At 42.8% G+C, this 23,832-nt stretch overlaps 1 protein-coding gene across 2 annotated transcripts in view; it reads right to left on the minus strand.

Annotated features, from left to right (window-relative positions):
• CREBBP (CREB binding lysine acetyltransferase) overlaps positions 1-23,832 on the minus strand; it is a gene marked incomplete at both ends in the record, with an annotated part of 134,723 nt that overhangs the window by 106,152 nt on the left and 4,739 nt on the right. For both annotated transcript variants that reach the window (XM_079719511.1, XM_079719510.1), the window contains one exon: positions 4,005-4,717. In XM_079719511.1, the coding sequence (XP_079575637.1) occupies positions 4,005-4,717 (713 nt within the window). The remainder of the gene's footprint in view (positions 1-4,004; positions 4,718-23,832) is intronic.

The raw sequence follows: 23,832 nt of genomic DNA on the forward strand, positions 1-23,832 counted from the left end.
TGGCCAAAAGGTTTGTTCAGTTTTTTCCTTTTTTTTCCCTGTAAGATGGCTCTAGGAGTGCTTAATTGTCTTTAACTTCATTTGTTTTTTTTTTTTTTTTTTTGTGGTACGCGGGCCTCTCACTGCCGCGGCCTCTCCTTGCTGCTGCCTCTCCCATTGCGGAGCACAGGCTCCGGACGCGCAGGCTCAGCGGCCATGGCCCACGGGCCCAGCCGCTCCGCGGCATGTGGGATTCTCCCAGACCGGGGCACGAACCCGTGTCCCCTGCATCGGCAGGCAGACTCTCAACCACTGCGCCACCAGGGAAGCCCGTCTTTAACTTCATTTGAAACAATTTTGTTAGATTGTATTGTAAAAGCTGTCATGTCGGCGTGCATTTAAAAAAAAAAAACATTAAAATTGGTGAATTTTTGTGTAGCCATTTTAATACTGAGGATGAAAGGAAAAAAGCAAAATTTTTGGCATATTATGCTTTATTATTTCAAGAAAGGTAAAAGTGCAATTTAAACGCAAAAATAAGATTTGTGTAGTGTATGGAGAAGGGAAGGTGGTGTGACTTGATAGAATGTGTCAAACGTGGTTTGCAAAGTTTCATGTTGGAGATTTCTTACTGGATGATGCTCCAGAGTTAGGCAGACCAGTTGAAGTTGATAGCGATCAAATCGAGACTGAGAACAATCAACGTTATATACCACACGGGAGATAGCTGACACACTCAAAATATCCAAATCAAGTGCTGCAAATCATTTGCACCAGCTTGGTTATGTTAATCGTTTTGATGTTTGGGTTCCACATAAGTTAAGCAAAAAAACCCTTCTTGATCGTATTTCTGCATGTGATTCTCTACTGAGACATAACAAAAACGTTTCATTTTTAGAACAAATTGTGGCGGGCAATGAAAAGTGGATACTGTACAATAATATGGAACGGAAGAGATCACAGGGCAAGCGAAATGAACCACCACCAACCACACCAAAGACTGGTCTTCGTCCAAAGAAGGTGATGTTGTGTATATCTCCCTTGGGATTGGGAGTCCTCTATTATGAGCTCCTTCTGGAAAACGAAACGATTAATTCCAACAAGTGCTGCTCCCAATTAGACCAACTGAAAGCAGCAGTTGACAAAAAGTGTCCAGAATTAATCAACAGAAAACGCATAATCTTCCATCGAGATACCACAAGACCACATGTTTCTTTGATGACCAGGCAAAAACTATTACAGCTTGGCCGGGAAGTTCTGATTCATCTGCTGTATTCACCAGACATTGCATCTTTGGATTTCCATTTATTTCGGTCTTTACAAAATTCTCTTAATGGAAAAAATTTCAATTCCCTGGAAGACTGTAAAAGGCACCTGGAACAGTTCTTTGCTCAAAAAAAAGTTTTTGAAGATGGAATTATGAAGTTGCCTGAAAAATGGCAGAAGGTAGTGGAACAAAACGGTGAATACGTTGTTCAATAAAGTTCTTGGTGAAAATGAAAAACGTGCCTTTTATTTTTACTTTAAAACCGAAGGAACTTTTTGGCCAACCCAATAGTTTGGTTCCATTTCATACTAAAAAAGAATCTGTGTTAATATATCTGTATAGATAGAAGTGGTTATCTGTAAGGAGAGAGGGGCTGCTCTTTTTTACTATTTAAATTATTTTATAGGAAATCTGCATTTCCTTTGTAACAATAATTTTTAAAACAAAATTACCTTTTTAAAAAAGTTTCTTTTCCCCTGAGTGCATTTTAAAATCTTATTCCGCTTAAAATGAACTTGTCTCTTACTCCTACTATTTGTCCACCACTATTAGTTCTTTTGTCCCAACCAAAGGCCATGACAACCTTTCAAAAATGCCAGTTCCCACTCCTCCTTCACCATCAGCCTCTTTAGGGTACCTACAGGGGACAGAGATGGCTGCCCCCAAAGCACTAATGTGGCTCACTTTCCACATAGTGAGCACTAGCTAAGTGTCGTTTGAAAGAAAGGTCACTCTGTACAAAGGAATGAAAAAGTTGGCAGAGGAACATGGAGTGAAGCAGACATTATCAGCAAAGCCCAGACTATAGGAAACCCCCAGAGCAGAAAAATAAACAAGCAAAACAACTAGATTCTCCTATAAATACATTGTAAGACTCCTAGAGATTAATAAATTCTTAAGAGCCATATCAACTGAATAAAATATAGGTTATTCAGAGCTGGGGGAAAAAGTCTGTAATAACAAATCATGACATACGCAACCATTGGAAATTTGAATATTTAGTGGACATTGATGACATGAGGAAATCATTTATTTACATGTGAGAGTGGCACCGTGCTCAGGTATGCCAAGTCTAACTTCTAGGAATATATATATATTCTATCAATGGCTCTCCAAGTGTGGTCGAGGGACTCAGTCCCTTTCAGGGGTCAAAACTATTTTCATATAAACTAAGACATTATTTGCCTTTTTTGCTCTCATTCCCTTACAAGAACACAGAGGAGTTTTCCAGAGGCTCTGTGACATGTGATATCACTATACTTAACGGCTAATGGAATGTGTGCTTGTGTTTTAAAATTCTGTTTTAGTATCTAATGTGGTTAATATGGACAGATATATCCACGTTTTAAAGAAGTCTCCTTGGGACCCTCAATAATTTTTAAGATTACTCAGGAGTCCTATGTCTACTTTTGCACGTGACTTAAATTCTCCAAAATAGTTTTTCGTAACTGGGCAGTGTGGACAAGAGTGATGAGTGAATTAGGAAGGAACAAACATCAATCTATCCATGAACCCTAAGCCCACAGAAATTTTTTCTTAACCCAACTCCGAAAGGCACATTCACACACAGATCCCTCTTCAAATGCCAGGGACAACTAAAAATTAAGTTCATATTCCCCCTTAATAACACTTCAAAAGAGATAAATGCAATTTTAACGTTTGGCATTACTTCACCTTTACTTAAGTGAAAAAAAATTCTTCTTCTTACCTAAGCCAGTCACAGGGTTCACAGCTGTCACCTAATGCTCGCATCAACCTTGTGGGGAAACTGTGCTCTACTATGATTTCTCCCTTTCCCTCATTTGGGACTAATCAAATCCAAAGAACAGCCCAAACTGTTTTACTGTTCTGGAACCTGCTGTACCAAATACTGCCTGAAACAGGTGCACTGGTGGCTGTAGCTGAGAAGACTTTTCTCAGTGCATCTCGGTGTTTGGCGCTCCAGGGGGATCAGCCCGCGCTCTTTCCCTTGTCAGCTCTCGCTTTCCCAGTGGTCTCCTATCTACCCTAGCATCTGCCTTCCCTGTTCTCCACATTCAGTTCCTACACTACACACCAGTTGCAAGGCCCTTCCCTGGAGCAGAGCTCTCAACCCTGCACAGGCATCACACCATCTGGAGTCGGTAGCTTTGCACTTCTAACAAGCTCCCAGGTGATGCTGATGCTGCTGGTTCAGGGACCCCACTTTGAAAACCTGAGTTTCTTCTGGGACCCGAGGCCCCATGCTGCCCCCTGGCTCTGCCATGTTATCTCTTCCTGGTTAACCACGGCAGGTAGCTGACCAGCTTGGAACCTAGCTTCTTTGTTGGTAAAACGGAGACTGTGACAAAAGACACTTCACCAGTTGGTTGTAAAAAGGGAAGGGCATGAAGAGTAACAACTTGCTCGGCTGCGTGAAGTGAAGGTAAAGAGCCTTTACCGGATTCACTAATGCAACAAAAAGCTGATTCCCAGCAGAAGCTGCCTCTTTCAACCATGTGGTTCTATTTCCACACATTCTCCTCAGGGGCTGAAAACTGGTTATCAGTCCAAACTCATTCCCTAAGTTTCAACTGTCTGATGTGCAAGCTAGCCTATTGCTGGCTTCTTCAACAATTTCCAATTTAAAGGCATGGGGCAGGGATCTGTATCCTGGAAAGAAGGGCATTAAATACCAAATCTGTCTCTTCCATGGGGAGGGGCAGGAGGAAAGCCTAAAGGAGGACAGGAATGTGCCCCTGGTTAGTAGAAAGAATTCAAAGCACCGAAGCTCACTTACCTTGCTCATGCCTCCAGCTTGCGCTGTGTTCAGTCCTGCATGACCGGCCATTTGCGGTGAAACTTGAGTTAACGTCTCAGCCAGCACGCTGCTCGCGGCCCCCTGCATGGCCGGAGTAGCGTATGGCATTCCAGCTCCCCTTCCTCTGCCAGCAGCCCCAAGAGATCCATTCATGACTTGCGCCTGCCCTTGCTGGGCCGGGTTCATTAAACTATGGCCAGAGTTACTATTAAGGAGGCCTGGGTGGGTCTGGTTAAAATTAGCATTCATGCAGATCCCAGGTCCCGTCTGTGATGTGGCAGGGCTGCTGGTCACCAGCCCCACTTGCTTTTGTGCTTGAGGATTCAGTGCTTGGGAAGCAGGGGGAGTGGGCCCAGAGGTGCTGGCTGCCTGTTTGGGCAGGCTGGGGGCTGTAGAATCTCCCTGGTTCAGAGGGCTCTTGCCCATGGCACCCAGACTGGCCATGTTCGCACTGTTCGGCTGCCCCTGGGCCTGGCCTCCGAGGCCTTGTTGCACGGGGCTGCTGGCGCTCACATTTCCTATTCCTGGGTTGATACTAGAGCTGCTGCCTCCTCGCAGAAGCTCTGACAGTTGTTTATGTTTGGAAGCAGCATCTGGAACAAGGTTCCCACTGTTTAAAAGGCCTAATTCTCCTCCATTGGGGATCAGCTCATCGGGAAGATCATTTTCCAAGTCAAACAATGATCCAAAATCTAGAAATTAAACAGAAACGGAAATGAGAAACTAAGCAACCATAATAGCTCTCCAACTGTCATATGTTACTGTGATCTTAACCTAAAGGGGCGTTTAACATGGAACACTAGCACGTCTTAACAGTAACGTCAAAATGATCTGAAAGTTCATTTGGGAAAATAAAACAGGAAGAACATTTTTCAAATTCTGAAGGAGGGAAAGTTAAACAGAGATATGAGGAAGGCTATCTAAAATGATAGATTTTATCATATATTCTAAAACAGTAATTAAATAGTGGACTATATGGCAAATGCAGATATACAAATTAAAGGAAAACAATGGAAATTTAACTAGTTTACTGAATTATGATGTTAAAATGCTTTATAAGAACGTATGTGTGTAAAATAGTAATTGGGCATCAGGTTAGACGAATAGTAATTTGAGGAAATTAAAGCCTAGTCTTAAGTGATTACATATTTAAAAGGTAAATTATCAAAAAACCCCAACCTTAACAGAAAATGAGATTTCTCAAAGTGCTGAAGCTACAGGAAATGAAAATAAAGACATATATAGAAACTAAAAATAATTGAAAGTAAAAGAAAATAGGAGCTTAAAAAATACTTGAATTATACAGAAAGGGTTAAGGGTCGATTTTACACAAAGATTCTAAGCACACTGAATCCCAAGAATAAATGCACAAGGGACATAAGCAGGTAAGTATCACAAAGGAAGATAAAAAACAGTAAACAAAATAGACCATCCTTCCTAGTAATCAAGCATGAAAATGAAAGCAACTCCTTTTTTCCAGTCCCTCTCAAAGTAACACTTCTCTGATGTGGCCTATATATGTCATCTCTAGTTCCTCACTGACCACACACTGTCCAACCCACAACAACCTGGCTATACATGCAAGTACAAAGGACAAGATATGTACAAATACATTCATCATAGAATTACCTGTAACATCAAAACAAATGCAAACAATACCCAGAGGTAGTTTAACCTTGTGGTTATTACAACTCTAGACCCATACTGCCACCATTTGAATGCCAGCTCTGCTTCTTGCTCCCCACTTACTAGCTGTGTGACCTTGGTTAAGTTAGAGTTTCTGTGCCTCAGTTTCCCTATCTAGAAACTGGGAATGATAATGGCTACTACACCTCATAGGGCTGTTGTGAGGACTAAATGAATTAATAAATGTAAAGCACTTAAACAGTGCCTGTGGATGCTAAGTGTTCAGAAAGTATTAGCTATTATTATTACTGTTATCCAATAACAGAGGTTTGATAAATTGCTGTATAATACTGTAAAACACTATACATCTATTAAAATAATTATGAAGACTATACAAATACAGGAAAATGTATGTTATGTAAAAACATGCAAATGGAAATTATACGCAAAATAGCACACAGAGTAAGATTAGAACTAAAGTACGTGCATGTAGGCAGTAGCTGGAAAGTAATATGCCAAAAATAGAGTCGTAATGGTAAAATGGTGAGGTGATGTGTCCATGTGGCTTTTAAAAAAAATTTTAAAAGCCACTCCCCCTCCCACCACCCACTTTAAGAAAACTGAAAATCTTTTTCTCCATGGCACAAACCCTTCTGACTGCTTCCCCCAACAACCTCCTCGGCTGGCTGGCCGGGATGTTCCTTTTAGGAAGGGCAACACCTTCTCAGGCAAGGAGCAAGAACCACCACAATCACCTCCCCTTCCAGGTGACACAATCCCAGCTAAGGGAACTGAAGGCAAGTCAGCCAAGACAGTTCTGGAAAAGGTTTTCCTTCCTAATGGTAAGGGATGCTCAGAAAAAGATCTCTCTTTTCCTCACTGGATTTCATCATGGGACTGTGGCAACCCTCTTCAACCAGGAGAGGAGACACTGTTCAAACACTAAGGATGGCTGCAGAAAAAATACAAGCACCTGGGTTCATGAAGCCATCTCTAGGCTAAATTAGCCAACTCTGGAAGCCTCCCCATCTTCAGACTTCTCGTAATGAGAGAAAATACATTTCCTATCATTTAAGCCATTCTAGCTGGAGTTTAAGGTAACTTGCAGCTGAAGGCATCTTATCTCCATCATGTCTGTGAAGTTCAAACTCCTTCACACGGCACATCAGTAGGTGGCCCCTGCCCACTTTCCAGCCCTTCTTTGCCAGGCACCTCCTGATGCACCTCCTACCTTGCTGGCACAATACCGTGAGCCAGCACGTGTATTAGCAATCTTTCTTCTGGGTGTGCTCTCTCTCAGTCTAGAACACCCCACGTCCAGCCCTCCCTCAGATTGAACAGTGACTATGAAGACTTTCTGTAGGTTGCCCCTGTAGAACTGACCAGTTCCTTTTCAGCCTCCTGAGTTCTCTGTACATACATGCCTCATAAACCACCTCGAACACATACCCATTTCTTCCTGCCTGACTGTACGGGACTAGATACTCCTTGCGAGTGGATATATACATACTCTGTTTTGTAGAACCTGTGAGAGTAGCTGCAGACACCATGAGCCCTTCCTCTCAAGTACTTTACTGTGTGCCTCCTAAGAACACCCTTTACACAGCACAGTACATTTATAAAATTCAGGAAATTTAACATTGATACAACACTTAATATACTGATTGCCCTTACTCAAATCTGGCCAGTTGTTTCCCAAAATGCCCTTTATCACACTTATTTTTCCTGATCCAAAATCTGATTCTGGATCCCAGCGCACTTAGTTGTCATGTCTTTGTCTTCTCCTTTATTCTAGAAAGGTTCCTCACACTTTGTCTTTCATAACTCTGAGATTTCTGAGGAGGGTAGGTCAGTTGTTTTGTAGAATGCCCCTCAATTTGGGGTTGCTTCCTCACGATTACAGGACACTTAACTATGAAGAGACAATAGGACTCGACTCCTGGATACAGCAGACACCTCTGAGAGAACCACTGACCGGGGCATGCTGCTAGCGACAACCCAGCTCCTGTGTTTCCAGGTGGCTTTGTGGGTTCCATTCCACAGCTTTTATGCTATTGTATTGTCCTGAACCTGGAGATTCCCTAAGGTCTCCAGACACAAAGACCACATGAAATAAAGTAAGAACAAATGAAAACAACACTCCAACATAACTAACATTTCTGTTTGTTGCCTTCCAGGTTCTGTCCACATGTACACACATTTTTACTCAGTAATCTCATAAAAAAAAAAAAAAAAGAAATCAGTGACCTCCCTGGTGGGGCAGTGGTTAAGAATCCGCCTGCCAATGCAGAGGACATGCGCTCGAGCCCTGGTCTGGGAAGATCCCACATGCCATGGAGCAACATGAGCCTGTGCATCACAACTACTGAGCCTGCACTCTAGAGCCCACGTGCCACAACTACTGAAGCCCGTGTGCCTAGAGTCTGTGCTCTGCAACAAGAAAAGCCACCACGAGAAGCCCGCACACCACAACGAAGAGTAGTCCCCGCTCACTGCAACTAGGGAAAAGCCCATGTGCAGCAACAAAGACCCAACGCAGCCAAAAATAAATTAATTAAAAAAAAAGAGGGCTTCCCTGGTGGCACAGTGGTTGAGAATCTGCCTGCCAATGCAGGGGATATGGGTTCGAGCCCTGGTCTGGGAAGATCCCACATGCTGTGGAGCAACTGGGCCCATGAGCCACAACTACTGAGCCTGTGCGTCTGGAGCCTGTGCTCCACAAGAAGAGAGGCTGCAACAGTGAGAGGCCTGCGCACCATGATGAAGAGTGGCCCCCGCTTGCTGCAACTAGGGAAAGCCCTCACACAGCAACGAAAACCCAACACAGCCATAAATAAATAAATAAATAAATTTATAAAAAAAAGAAATCAATGTATGTGTGTGTTTAATGTAATGCTTCTTAATCTATGAACGTGAAAATGAAACTCATTTAAACTAGAAAATGGAAGCCGTTATTGATAGAGATCATGTTTCCTCCCTATCTGCTGGGGAGGAAATTAGGTGTCAAGCACTATAAACCAGAAGAAGGGACTGGGCTACTAATATTGCACACGTAAAGCTTGGAACAATCTGCTGACGCTCCCCTGACTGACTCTTCCAAGAGTGCCAAAGCACTTTTCCTAGGAGAGGGCAGACAGGCCAGGACAAGAGCAGGTAAACGCAGAAGAACATGGTCTCTAGTCCAGTGTAGGAATTGGAATCGGAAATGGAAATGCAAAAACAACACTCGCAAGTGGAACACAGGAGTTCAAATCCTGTCTGAATCAATTAGCCCTGTGTCTTTGGTCAAACGGCTTAATCTCTGTGCCTTAATTCCCTCAACTGTAAAACAGGGACAATGGTACCCCAGGGCTACACGACGAAAGCAGGAAAGGAGTGCTCTGTGCCACAGATACTGGTTATTTTCTTCTATCCTGCACAAAAACTTTCTTACCTGTAAAAATTCACCCAGCGTGCTGCCATTCTCAAATTGACTGATTTTCTTTAATGGTTTAGTCTTGTTCTAGTCCAAATGCACATGCACCTTTTACGGCTGTAGCAGGCATTATGTCTGCTTGTGCTCACTGTTGGTTTTGGTTTTTATTGGTCTGCCACAATTTGTCCACCTTAACCACTCTTTCTCATCCTGCTTCAGTCCAAGCACATCTCACAGCTGTTTGGGCTCAGAAAGGGTTGACAAATTCTGCTATGTCCTCACCTGTGCAGTCCAAACACGTATGAACCTGTCTACAACCACATATATGACGTATGGCTTTTTTAACAGACAAAGGGGTTGTGTAGGGCTTGAGGAAGGCACATCCATACCCACACCATCACCCTTTTCTCACCATTACTTTCTCCTGTTCTCTAGTTCAAAACAAAACATTGATAAAAGAGAGCGAAGCAGGAAAGCCAGGCTGTTGCAACATAACACAGCTGTGCTTTCTACACACCAAGTGTCCCAACACACAGGTTGGGTAATACCAATCTGAATCATCGGAAGTTCCTAAAATTCAAGATAGAGCACCACCACTTCCAATCCCAGGTAAATTCCTTTCTTTCCACCAAGTCACCAGGGGACGGACCAAGGAGAGAGCAAAGCTGAGGCTGAACGAGATTCAAGGACACCCCACTTTCCAGGGGTTCACCCTTAGCAGAAGACGAGCTCTGTCACACAGCGAACAGCAGACAGCCTGTCACACTGCCACCGCTGGGAACAGGAATTCTCTCTTCGGGGGCTTCCTGGCTGCATCCAGGAACTCGAGATAGAACATACACATTTGGGGGAGTCACCCTCCAGTCACCAGCTCCCTGAGGAACCACAAATGACTCTTCTTGGTTTGAAGGCACTTGGGGGGGGGCTGAACCTCTTCCCTCCCCTGGTCTCTGCCAGGTCTCACAGAGACCTGCCCGAGAGCCCCTTTCAATTAAGCTGACCTGAGAAAAGAAGCTACGAGCTCCCCAGCCTCTATCACACTAAGGCAAGGATGGGGTGCCCACAGCAGCAGCTTAGGAAGGAGAAAGTCAACCAAACTTGGCCCGCCTCAGGAACTGAAAGTCTTCATCACGCGCGACCACGAGGGGCCTTTCCCTCCTAGACCACACACAGAGACCTTGGTCCAGGGGACGGTCACACCAAACACTGACAGACATGCTGCAAGACCCATTCTTATGCATCACGATCAGAAGTCAGCATTTCACCTTAAACAAGGAATGAACTGCTATCAAGTAGGCTGAAAAACGCTTTTCATTTTACAAAATCAAATACCAGGCAAGTGACTGACTCAATCTGTCCAGCCAATAACATCCGAAAACAGTTTTGTTTGAAAGACTTTTTTCAAATGCAACAGCTAAACAAACCATCTAGAAAACACATCTTCCCTCAGGTTTTCTAAATTCTCCTCTTTCTGTCTAATACCTTATTTCTCTAATACCTTATTTTCTCTTTTGAATTGCATTTGGAGCCCCAAATTCTCTGTATTGGCAGAACTGATTTTTCTCTCAAAATGTGTACAAACCAGTTTATCACCCCTCGTATTAGCCAGAAGTATGAACTTTTCCACACTCTACAGACATAATGAATGAGTCTTAAAATCATATGATCAACTTCTTGTTACAACTCATGAGGCTGTAAGTACCTGGAAAGCAGGGATCCTGTCTACCCAGTGCCTGTCATACAATGCTTAGCATATAGAAGGCCCTCAACAAACACCTGCATGCTGAATGAGAGAATGAATTACAGAGAAGAGTGCCAGTTACAGATGATACACAATATCAATTTCCACAAGTTACTTGTCTAGCCAAAGGTATCAAGTAGTAATCTTAGCATCTATTACTAGTTTCCTAAAATAGAAACAAAGAACAAAATTCAACAATGAATTTTCTTGAAATGTTACATTGTTCTACTCATCCTTCTCTTTACACCTCTTTCCTGCTGCCCCTCTATCTTCCAGAAAACCAGCCAAGTCTATTTCACTCTCTGGCTACACCTCAGCATCAATGACCCTCTATCCTATGGTTGATGCAAGGATTAAATGGCATGATGGAGAACGAGAGATGGTAGTGTTAGAAATAAACTACGTAAGAGTTTAGATGCTGTTTTGTGTTCATGTTTCTCTACTTCTGAGCATGAAACTCCCCTCCCACAGAGATCTTCTCTTCCCCACTCACACCTATTTCTATCTGCAGTCCTTATTCCCTGTGAAAAACGTCTGCTTTCTTTAAAGTTTTTTCAGAATTTCTCTACATTTTCTTTGGCATTACTTGTACTATAACCATGACTACTTAAATGCTTCTCTTAAATCTTTCAAAAGCTGAGCACTTTTACTTATCAACCCTGGAAAATTTTACAAGAAGAATTTTTAATTCCTGAGTCAAAACTGGATACAAAAAAACTTGACCCAAAAAGGGTAATGCATCCTGAAAAAGCTCACATCTAAAGATGAGGAATCCATAGAAGGGTAGAGATTTTCACAGGGTTATAAGTCTTAGATGACCTGGAGACCATTCTAGGTCTCTTCAGTGCATTTATTAATATATTACTAATCAGATACTGACAACACAGGAAGAACAGTCTGGGGTAGTGAGAAAAGTACCCTGCCAGAGCTTAATTCAGGTCCATCTCTGTCACTCACTCCTCCCTCCTATGTGTGCTTCCTCAGATCTAAACTGGAAATGAAAACAGTACCTGCTTCTAGGATCACTGATGCAGGAATTAAATCACACAATGTGTATACAGCACTTAGCCTGTCATGCAGTAAGGGCTCAATAAGTATTAGTCATTATTATCACTATCACTGTCCCATCTTCCAAAGTTGCTATGAGGACTGAACGATACACACACATCAAGGACTGGCACCCTATGCCTGGTACAGGGTTCGTGCCAACAATCATCTTTTCTGTAAGGTAAAGCCCTAATAATCTGACGATTCTACTAGAATTAAAGCTTACTTTGCTTTGAAAATTCTTGGAGATTATGCAGATAAATAATGGAACAACTCTCCAACAATGGAGAATTAAATTTTTTTAAAGGAAAAGGAAAAGAAAAAAAAAAAGGCCTGTTTTATTGGCATTTATACCATTACAAATAAACTTTATCTAGGCATTTAATCAAGTTCCTAAAAGACATCTTTTATTTTTTTTTACAACAATTATTAGGAAATAATTAAGAGCAAATTCTTTCTAAAACCTTCTGTGATTAAGGCTTCTTTTATGCAGATACATAAATTAGTACAGAATGGGGTTTTACTTTATTCTGAACAGTGATTTTACACTGAACAAAAAAATACGTCCTTCCTCAAGATCACTATCTGCTTAAGAGTCAAAGTGGGGTTGGCTGGGCAACCCACCTCCTCCCAGGCCTTCCTCAGTGGGAGCAAGTTCCGGCTCTCAGGCCTTCGTTCTGTGCACGGCGGACTAGGCTCACTTGAAACTTGAATAAAAGGATTATAAGACAGCCCTGAGTGGAAGTTCTCTGTCACACTGGATCCTAAATCAGGAGAGTCCTGGAATTGCAGCCAGCCTCCTATCCTCATCTGACTCACTTAGAGGTTCCCAGGAGATGCCACTCTCAGACAGCTAGGACAATTTAAAGTTTCCTAAGTGGTTTGTGTGCTGCCTCCCTCAGCCCTGAAGGGAGGAGACAAGCTTTCCTGGGACAAAAGTGGGAAAGAAGGTACTGTCACAGCAGCAACCACCACTAAACCAACCATAAATCACCCAGCAGCCCCGAAACGCAACCAGGTGGTTTGGAGTAGAAAGGGGCTCACTGTTCTCCATCATCATGGCTGAGAAGGGCACTGGGACCCAGGGGAGGCACTGCCTAGCCACCCTGCAACCCAATTAAAAGTCCTAGAGGAGGAGGAATGTGGGGGCTGAGCTAGGATTCAACCTCTGCACCCTAACCCCAGGTGCTGGGCCACCTCAGACTACCTGGCCACAGTGTAAGTACAGGCAAGCAGACAGCCAGAGACCAGGTCCCCTGGCCCAAATGCTGGGAGCTGTAGCTGGCAGGCAGCAACACCAAGTCAGGAAGAAGGGGAAAGACCTTCTTCTGGACACAGAGGTGTCAGTGTACAACATATGGAAGTGTGTGGGCTATCAGAGAGCCCACAACAGAAAATGAATGCATGAAGTCCAGAAAGTACACCAACATCCAGACAATGGAATATTATTCAGCACTAAAAAGAAATGAGTATCAGGCCATGAAAAGACATGGAGGAACCTGAAATACATGTTACTAAGTGAAAGAAGGCAATCTGAAAAGACTAAATACTACATGATTTCAATTATATGACATTCTGGTAAAGGCAAAACTATGGAGACAGTAAAAATAATCAACGATTGCCAGGAGTCTGCTTTTTTTTGGGGAGGTCAGGGAGCTGGGGGAGAAATAGGAGGAATACAGGGGATTTTTAGGGCAGTGAAAATACACTGTGTGATATTATATGATGGATAAATGCCATTGTACATTTGTCCAAACACACAGAATGTAACAAACCAACAGTGAACCCTAAGGTAAACTATGCACTCAGGATAACTGCACTCGGGATAATTACGATGCATCAATGTAGGTTTATCAACCGTATCAAATGTACCACTCTGGTGGGGGATGTTGATAATGGGGAGGCTGTGCATGTGTGGGGGCAAGGAGTATAGATGGGAAATCTCTGTACCTTCCCTTCAGTTTTGCTGTGAACCTGAAAGTGCTCTAAGAAAATTAAGTCTTAAAGGAAAAATAAAAAAAGTATGCCATTAGATTACAGATAAATCACAAGCAACTGAGAGGTACAAAATGATAGAGAATCACAAGCTGAAGAATAACTTGAGTATTTATCAACTATATTAATAACTAACATACAAAATATCCAGTGATGTCCATGCTGGGTTTAAGTGTGCTGCTTTTAAAGCTTTAAGGATCCACCAACACACAAGCTCTTGGAGGACAGTTTGATGATATGATCAAAATTACAAATGCATATTCCTTTTAATCATTAATTCCATTTTTAGGAATCTGTTCTATAGATATACACATAACTGTGCAGAGCTATTCATTAAAGCACTGTTTGTGAGGGGTCAAGATTGGAAACAGATTAAATCAATCATGGCACATCTCACATAACAAAACTAGCAACTACAGGGCTTCCCTGCCAGTGCAGGGGACATGGGTTCGGGCCCTGGTCTGGGAGGATCCCACATGCCGCGGAGCGGCTAGGCCCGTGGGCCACAAATGCTGAGCCTGCGCGTCTGGAGCCTGTGCTCCGCAACGGGAGAGGCCACAACAGTGAGAGGCCCGCTTGCCGCAACTGGAGAAAGCCCTCGCACAGAAACGAAGACCCAACACAGCCATAAATCAATCAATCAATAAATAAATACTCCCAATTTCTGACATTAAAAAAAACCAAAAAACTAGCAACTACAGAAAGAGATAATAAGGAAGCTCTCCATGTGCTGCTGTGTACAGGTATGTAACCACGTGGACAGTATGCTGCCTCCAGTAAGAAGAAGAAGGCAGGAAGGGGGCAAGGGAGCTAAGAATAGGCTGTCTGCTTGAACAGATAAACCGTGGAGGAGAGCACAGGGAAGGAGGGGGGCTCTCACTCTACAGCTTTGTGTCCTCTGATTGTTGAACCATGTGAGTGAACTTCCTGTTTAAGTAATTAAAGAAATTGATTTTTAAAAGGCAGCCCCTGGGGTGTCCAGGCCCAGGTGATTAGCTTCAGCCCAGGTGATGATACCTGGAATGTTTCCAGATGCTCCTGGTTCCAGTTGGAGTGTTTACGTTTGAGGATGAAATCTGAAATGGGTTCAATACTAGTTTAAAATATTTTTAGTATTCAAATGAGCTTAAAAGGCAGGAAAATAAAAAGCACTTTAAAGAAGGATTTTTCAAAAATACTACTTTTTTCCTAAAGAAATGTGACAATCTACATATCATATTTTGTACCCAATGCAGTAGTAAGGTACACGTTGCTCACGTCAGGAAAGCTGACATTATTTCAATGTACTTGAAGAAACATTAGTTGGCTGTCAGGTCTTGTAGCTTCCAGCACATGAAGAAACCTCTAATAAAAGGATTCTGTTACCCACTACTGGGCATATACCCTGAGAAAACCGTAATTCAAAAAGAGACATGTAGGGCTTCCCTAGTGGTGCAGTGGTTGAGAGTCCGCCTGCCAATGCAGAGGACGCGGGTTCATGCCCCGGTCTGGGAGGATCCCACATGTCGTGGAGCGGCTGGGCCCGTGAGCCATGGCCGCTGAGCCCGCACGTCCGGAGCCTGTGCTCCGCAAGGGGAGAGACCACAGCGGTGAGAGGCCCGTGTACCGCAAAAAAAAAAAAAAAGAGAGAGACAATGTTCACTGCAGCACTATTTACAATAGCTAGGACATGGAACCCACCTAAATGTCCATCAACAGATGAATGGATACAGAAGATGTGGCACATATATACAATGGAATATTACTCAGCCATAAAAAGAAACGAAATTGAGTTATTTGTAGTGAGGTGGATGGACCTAGAGTCTGTCATACAGAGTGAAGTAAGTCAGAAAGAGAAAACAAATACCATATGCTAACACATATATATGGAATCTAAAACAAAAATGGTTCTGATGAACCTAGGCGCAGGACAGGAATAAAGACGCAGACGTAGAGAATGGACTTGAGGACACAGGGAGGGGGAAGGGTAAGCTGGGACGAAGTGAGAGAGTAACACTGACATATATACACTACCAAATGTAAATAGCTAGCTAGTGGGAAGCAGGTGCATAGCACAGGGAGATCAGCTCGGTGCTCTGTGACCACCTAGAGGCGTGGGAGAGCGAGGATGGGAGGGAGGTGCAAGAGGGAGGGGATATGGTGATATATGTATACATATAGCTGATTCACTTTGTTATACAGCAGAAACTAACACAACATTGTAAAGCAATTATATTCCAATAAAGATGTTTCCAAAAAAAAAAGATTGTTAAAAATCAGAGCTTGTGACAAAGGAAGTGATGATTGGACACCAACTAACACAATCATATTTTCCCATCTTTGGACGGGATTAACTCTAAGTTAATTTACACTTTGTTCAAATCATTCTTGCTAGAGGTCTAAAGATTTTGCAATAGGAATTAACCAAAACTCCAGTTCTCACCATTTAACAGATTCCTCTAACCACAAATACTAAAGATGTTTTGCTTTGGATCTGATTTACTTTTAAACTAGTTTTTCTTTTATTTTTTAAATTTATTATTTATTTATAAATTTATTTATTTAATTTATCTTTGGCTACACTGGGTCTTCGTTGCTGCACTTGGGCCTTCCCTAGTTGCGGCGAGCGGGGGACACTCTTCATTGCGGTGTGTGGGCCCCTCACTGTGGTGGCCTCTCTTGTTGCAGAGCATGGGCTCTAGGCGCACGGGCCTCAGCAGTTGTGATGCGCAGGCTCAGTAGTTGTGGCACGTGGACTCAGCAGTTGTGGCACACAGGCCCAGCTGCTCCACGGCATGTGGGATCCTCCCGGACCAGGGCTCGAACCCATGTCCCCTGCATTAGCAGGCAGACTCTCAACCACTGTGCCGTCAGGGAAGCCCAGTTTTTTGTTTTAAAAATAATATATTTATGTTTTTTTAAAAAGCATTTGAAAGACTATAAAGTGAAAGTGGACAGCCCCCAGCCCCCCACTCCCAAGGAAAACAATTTTCAGGGATTTCCTTCTGAAAATACCCTATGGACACATTAGTATATATCTTTTTACCTCTAAAAAGGATCTAATTATCATTTCTGTTCTCCATCCTGACTTTTTATTTAACGATTCTCAAACTTATCTTCCATCTTAAACACCCATCACTCTCCCTCCCCAGATTTACAATGGCAAAGGACTCAGCTACTCCTCTTCTGAAGGACTTCTGGGTCACCTTTAGTGTTCTGCAATATCTAGATTAATTAACTAAATTAATAAAAAGGTCTGGAATTAACATGAATATTCTTAGAAGTCCTACCGAGCAAGAGATTGATTTTTACCTTATCTATTATACTTGGCGTACAAGTAGGTTGTTAAGCTACAGACATTTGTATGTCAACTAATAACGTGGTTAATAAAAACAACAGGGTTAAAGAATCTTTTCCAGAAGCTGGGAAACCATAAACAGAACTTCGGTGTGAACCATGGTCGCATGATGTGCAACATGATGACAGTAACAAAACCTCTAATACTCTTCAAGATGAAATTACTTTTTAGAACTTCAATTCTTCCTATTTACAAAGTGTAGAAAAGACACAAAAATCATTCTGTTTTATTTAAGTACAGCACCAAAACATTTTACCATTTAAAAAAAAAAAGGATTTTTAGAATGAAGCCTGCTCTTCAAATATTAATACTTCCTACAGCTCTGAGATATTTATCAGTCTGAAATGTACCTACAGTGGAACAACATATATAACATGTCACTTTGGGAAGGAGTAAAAAGAGATGGCATGTGCTTACATACACAGCATATGTCTAGCATGATATACAAGAAACACTAGTTGCCTGTGGGGAGGGGAACTGGGTGACTCCGTAAACAGGAAAGGAAGGCTTTTCACTAAAGTCTTTTGTACTTTTTGGAACCCTTTGAACACATCACCCAGTCAAAAGAATTAAAAAAAAAAAAAAAACTTTTTAAAGAAGAATCACCTGTTGATACAAAAATTTCCTAATATCTTAAATAAGAACACTACATCTGACCCTTGAACAAGGGTTTGAACTGCACAGGTCCACCTATACACAGATTTTTTTTTTCAATAGTAAATACCATAGTACTACACGATCTGTGGTTGGTTGAATCTGAGGATGCGGAACTGTGGATACAGAGGAACCGCATAGGGAGGTCCCACGAATATGGAGAAACCGGTATACAGAGGGCAAGTTATATGTGGATTTTTGACTGCAGGGAGGGTTGGCGCCCCTAACCCCCACATTGTTCAAGGATCAACTGTAGTTCTGATTCTTAAGCTGCTTTTTGTGGGGTCTTTTTCCTCCCACAAATAGGGTTTGGGGAGAGAGAAGGCAGTTGTCAACTCTCCCTGCAGGTATGAACTTAGATGGAAAAATATACCTTGGAAAAAGATGATATAGCCTCTGGAGAACAAAACACAGTCACTTCCTCCAATTACCCTGGATGTGATGGGCTTCTAAAATTTTGTATTGTTTTTTAAGCTCTAAAAGGATGGTCTGGACTCCCTGGTCAGACACTGCAGGCTCTCCATGACTTTACCTTGCCTTCAGACACCCAGCCTGACTCCCCCTGCTAGTATGTCCTGCAATGAGCTCCAGTGCCCTTCCTCTAAGAAGTTTCCCTGACCACCCAGCCTGAAGCATCTGGTTCCTTCCCATCACAACACTGATTTCAGTTCGCAAATAGACAGGCATTGGTGGGGCTGCTGGACTGCCTGCCCACACCACTGCACTCTGAGTTCCAAGAACACAGGGCCCCCACTGATATCACCACAGCCTAGGAGTGTCCCACACATAATAAGCACATATAAATAGTTTGAATTATATAAGCGTTTTAATATTTGTTGAATAAAAGAATAGATAAATAGTAATACAGTTGAGACTAGAGCTCAGGCCCACCCAACTTCTCAGCACACGACAACACCAGCAGTGTCCACATCTAAGAGGCAAGACCACACTGCCTCTAAATGGTAGCCTGTTGAATGTAAAACAAAAACAAAACTGACGTTTTGCAAAAAGTTTACACGCTCTGAAGTGTATACCTCCAGACCTCCACACTTGCTGTTTATGCTGTTCCCTATGCCTGGAATAGCACCTCACCCCGACTCCTGTTCATCCTCAGGTCTCAGTCACCTCCCCCAGAAGGCCTTTCAAGACCCTTAAGAAAAGACTCTGTCCTATGCCCCAATCATGGACCTCCTCTCCAAGGTACTCGGTCACAGCTGACTATAGCTGTCTCCCATGAAAGCAGACCCTGGACCTGCTGTGTCCCCACCACTAGATCTCCAGGACTGACATCACAGTGTAACAAATATTTTCTACATGACTGAAAAATCCTATATCTAAACCAATGAGTATTTTTGAAAATGCGTTCCATCTTTACAAGTTGGTCCCTTTAAAGGGACTTTGCCCTTTAGGTCATAAATATCTTAAAGAACACTCTAGACAAATGAAGTAAGTAAATATACTCAGGGCTGTGCTGTCCGACACAGCAGCCAATAGCCACATGTGGCTATTAACATTTACATTAATTACAATTAAATCAAATTTAAAATGTAGCTCCTGACTCACATTAGTAACAGTTCAAGTACTCACTAGCCACAAGAGCCTAGAGGATGCAGTACTGGGAGTGTGGGTCTAGAACACGGCCATCATCACAGAAAGTTCAGCTGGACTTAGTGTCAGGAGAACACTAGCGTTTCAAACAAAGGAAATGTCCAAACTCACTCTTACCATTGAGAAGGAACCCGTTTTTCCTTAACTTTCAAAGATTGAGAAAGTCGCCAGTGTGAGCTAAAACACTGAATTATCACTAAAATAATTTTTAGCTCACCAGTGTGAGCTAAAAATCACTGAATACGATTTTCTCAGAGATCTTTAAAAGAGAAGTTCAACTCTGGGCAGGCTGTGCTCTTCAAACAAAAACCAATCCCAGAGCAGTAAAGGCACAACCAAAATAACACAAAAATCTATCAATACTTTATGCCTTGTTACTTTCAATAAAAATTACTGATTAAATAAAATGTAAATAAGATTTAGTGTTAGGGGCAAAAATTCTTTGTCCGCCATGGGGCGATTTTTACTAGCAAAATCCATAAATCACCACACCTAAAATATCTAGGAGACTGGAAAAACAGTAAACTCCAACTGAAGCAACTTCCTATTATAGAATCTGTAGAAAGAGAAAATCCCCACAATACAGGGAGGAGCTGAATCCATTCCTTTCAAGGTCAGTGGTAGCTGAATCAAAGAGGAAATTAAATTTCACTGCTCTTTCTTTCAACCAATTAACCTGGCTAAACTGGATAGTGATTCAAAGGCCATTTTCTCCCCTAACTCTGTTTGCTAAAAAAGAAAGACCATTTTTATAGCTTCTCCACGTTCACTTTTCCTTTTTCACTAAGTCCTAACCTAAATCAAGTCCCTGTTCTGAAACAATACGGGAAAAAACAGTTCCGTTTACACTTCAATTTTCCAATAAAGAACAGTTTTTAACTTCAAACACAGACTGAGTAAAGTGTGTCAAACTCCTACCCGTTTTGTGGGATTCCTGAATCTCAGCCTCTAATTCATTCCTTTGCAAGCTGGTACTGAGACTGCACCAGCCCTGATGCTCTACGTGGAACAGGAAGGGAAATCATCTTCCTGTGTACTCAGCAAGAAACGTCCATGGATCTGGTTCTGGGTCAGACCCCTCACCTACATCAGCCCCATCCTCACCAGACCAAGGGTAGGTGACGTCTAGTACTTTCCCACACAATGATACAATAATAATAGCCGCTGCAACCGGCTATATGCCAGGAACCACAGGAGCCCAATATGCAAAGCTAACCAAAGTGAGAAGAAATGGAAAATTCTAGGGGGGGAAAATCCCTTTTAGAGATGAGACCCACCCTTCCCAATGAAGTTCTAATGTAAAGTCATTGGCCCAAGGCACAGAGCTGATGAGCTGGAAGCTGAGATCCAGTGTCCACTGAGTGGAGGCCAGGCTCCTTCCTCACTACCTGTATCCCAGTATTAAAAGCTCTGACATTTCCTTCAACTCTGAGTCATGGTTAGAAGGTTCTACTTTTAATCAAGTGACAAACACTCAAAATATTTTAATCCAAAGGAACTGGGTCAAACGCATACAGTCCATAACTGTCAAAGAAAACCCCAATTATTTGATATATTTCTATAGTTCCTGAGTGTTATCATTTAGTTTGTTATCAAACACCCAAATCCACTTTATTCAAATATTGTTCAAGCCTCACTCTACAGGCTATCAGAAGAAACAGTAGCTTATTTTCCTTGCTATTTCATTGGTTATTCTAAGTACAAAATTAAAACACACATAGATGGTACAGTTTTTATAAGGAAAATTCAAAATATTTGGGAGCAGTGCAAAGGGAAGCTTTTGAAATATAAAAATATTTTGCGGGACTTCCCTGGTGGCGCAGTGGTTAAGAATCCACCTGCCAATGCAGGGGAGATGGGTTCGAGCCCTGGTCCGGGAAGATCCCACATGCCACAGAGCAACTGAACCCAGGCACCACAACTACTGAGCCTGCGAGCCACAACTACTGAAGCCCACGCGCCTAGAGCCCGTGCTCCGCAACAGGAGAAGCTACCGCAATGAGAAGCCTGCACACCACAACAAAGAGTAGCCCCTGCTTACCGCAACTAGAGAAAGTCTGCGCACAGCAACAATGACCCGATGCAGCCAAAAATAAATTAATTAAAATAAATCTAAAAAAAAAAAGATTTTGCTTTACAACAGAATTGTATAATCCCGTTAAACAGCTACAACTATTAAGAAACAGCTACTATATACACAGGTGTATTAGAAAGACTGGCAAATTAAGAGATCTTCAAAGAGCAGCAGACGGGACATCTAGAAATAGGAAAGTCGGGTTTAACCAAGTGAAAATTTCTTCAGCATTAGATTTTACTATTCTTAGTGATGGTTCAACTAAACATTCTTTTGATAATGGAAATGAAACATGGGGGAAAACGTTACACGGGATGACATCCAAGGTCTTTCTAAGGGTAAGGTTTTAAAAGAAAGGGATTTGACTTCTAGACATAGAGCTCAAAAATAGCCTTACTTCCCAAATTTAGAACAAGAAAACACCCTGAAGGCAGATTTTTCAAAGTCAGCAACATTCTGCATATTGTCTAAGAACTTGGGGGGGGGGGGAAGCCACTTTTGCTTACTTCCATGCCTTTCCTAAAGATACCCTCCCACCCCAATCTGTGATTCACATCTCTTCAAGTCAAAGCTCGAGCTGGGCAACCTTGCACATGGCTCTTTTCCGGCACTACTGTCAGCAAATCACAGCCCCCACAGAAAGGTGAACACGCAAAACCCCCCAAGAGACACTGGTGCAAGCGCTGACTTCCTGCCTCAATGACTTGCTGCAACGTGACAATCCTGAAAGCTAAGCTTAGACTGAATTGGGAAAGTATGGCATCCCTTCCCCCAATTTATGCAAGAGCTGTGGATGCCACAGCAGACCAGGGGAGCCCATCAGGCATTGGACAATCTTCTGATGAGGGACGCGCCACTAAGGAAAGGCCTCAGAGTGGGCTCAGGGAACACTGGGCACACGTGCTGGAAACCAGAGGGCATGGCCAGGAGTCTGAGAGCTTCTGAGACACCATCTTGGACAACCTGAGAGGACTAGATGCAAGCCATGGGCTGAGATCACACCCACGGAGACGAAACTCTCTGAGTGGCCAGAGTGCTTTTCCCAACACACAGAAGGCACAAAAACCCAGCAGACTTCCCCAACTGCCTGGCTCCTTGCTCTGGCTCAGTGAGAGAAGCCCAGGGGGCACCACAGAACAGGAGCACTAAGGCCCTGCCTCAGGTGCCACCCCCACTTGGACACCCAGCCCTGGGCTTATGCACATGGGGCATTCAGTAAACACTGGGTGAATAAATGAAGCCTTCTTCAATTGCCCTTTCTGACTCATGCATTTGGGCACTTGACTGCATTTTATATTCTTTTCTCAAGTTTTGCCTCTATGTCTTATCTTTGTCAACACAGTTCTAAGCTACTTGAAGGCATCACCAGAATCCTTTGTACACTGCTACTGCATAAGGGGTACCTCAGACTGAACTGTAATATACACAGTAAAGAAAGAGTCACATATTTGTTTGCTGCTTCAACAGTCCATGAAATACACTTCAAAATTAGTAAGAATTTTCAGAACATATCATACTGCTTAAGTTTTTGCAATTTTAAAATTTCATGGCCATCGTGTTCCTACAAAAAAAACAACTGAAAATGGAGGCAAAAATCAATAGTATTGATTAAAGAACTCCTGGCTATATACTGAATGTGCTACACTACAAAAAGATCTGCCTGCTTGTGCGCCTGTGTGGACACGCATACATGGCTACTACTGTTTCTAGAACCATCAGCAAACGTGGCTACCAGGGTGCACCCACTCTCCCCTGTCAGGACGGTGCTGGCACCAGGCACTGAGCACTCACTCCAGACCAGGCACTTCTCACCCAGCATCTCATTCCACCTTCATCATCACCCTTGGAGATGGGGATGGTCATCCTCTCTTTTTCACAGATGAGGAAACTGAGGATCCTCAGAGCACCAGTCCCACATTACATCAGGGTCACAAACTGCAGCATGAGGGCCAAACCACCTGGCTGTCAGTTTTTGTAATGAGAGTTTTGCTAGTTTTACTGGCACACAGCTGCACACATCCGTGTACATATTGTCCAGAGCTGCTTTCATGTCAAAATGGCAGCATTGAGTTAGCTGCAGCAGAGACCTTGTGGCCTGCAAATCTGAAATTATGTCCTCTGACCCTTTACAGAAAAAGCTTGCTGACCCACGTATTTGGGAATGGTACAAACTGCAAGCCCCTCTCTCCAAGCCTCACAGCCTATCAGCAAACTAAGGCTGGGAGGGCCCGCAAGAAAGTGCCTTGGCTATGCCCAATTTCTTCTGAGCACAAAACCTCTGTTGAGCACCATCTCTTCACGTACCCTTGG

This window comes from Hyperoodon ampullatus (assembly GCF_949752795.1).
Source record: "Hyperoodon ampullatus genome assembly, chromosome: 14".
NCBI classification, from domain to species: Eukaryota; Metazoa; Chordata; class Mammalia; order Artiodactyla; family Ziphiidae; genus Hyperoodon; species Hyperoodon ampullatus.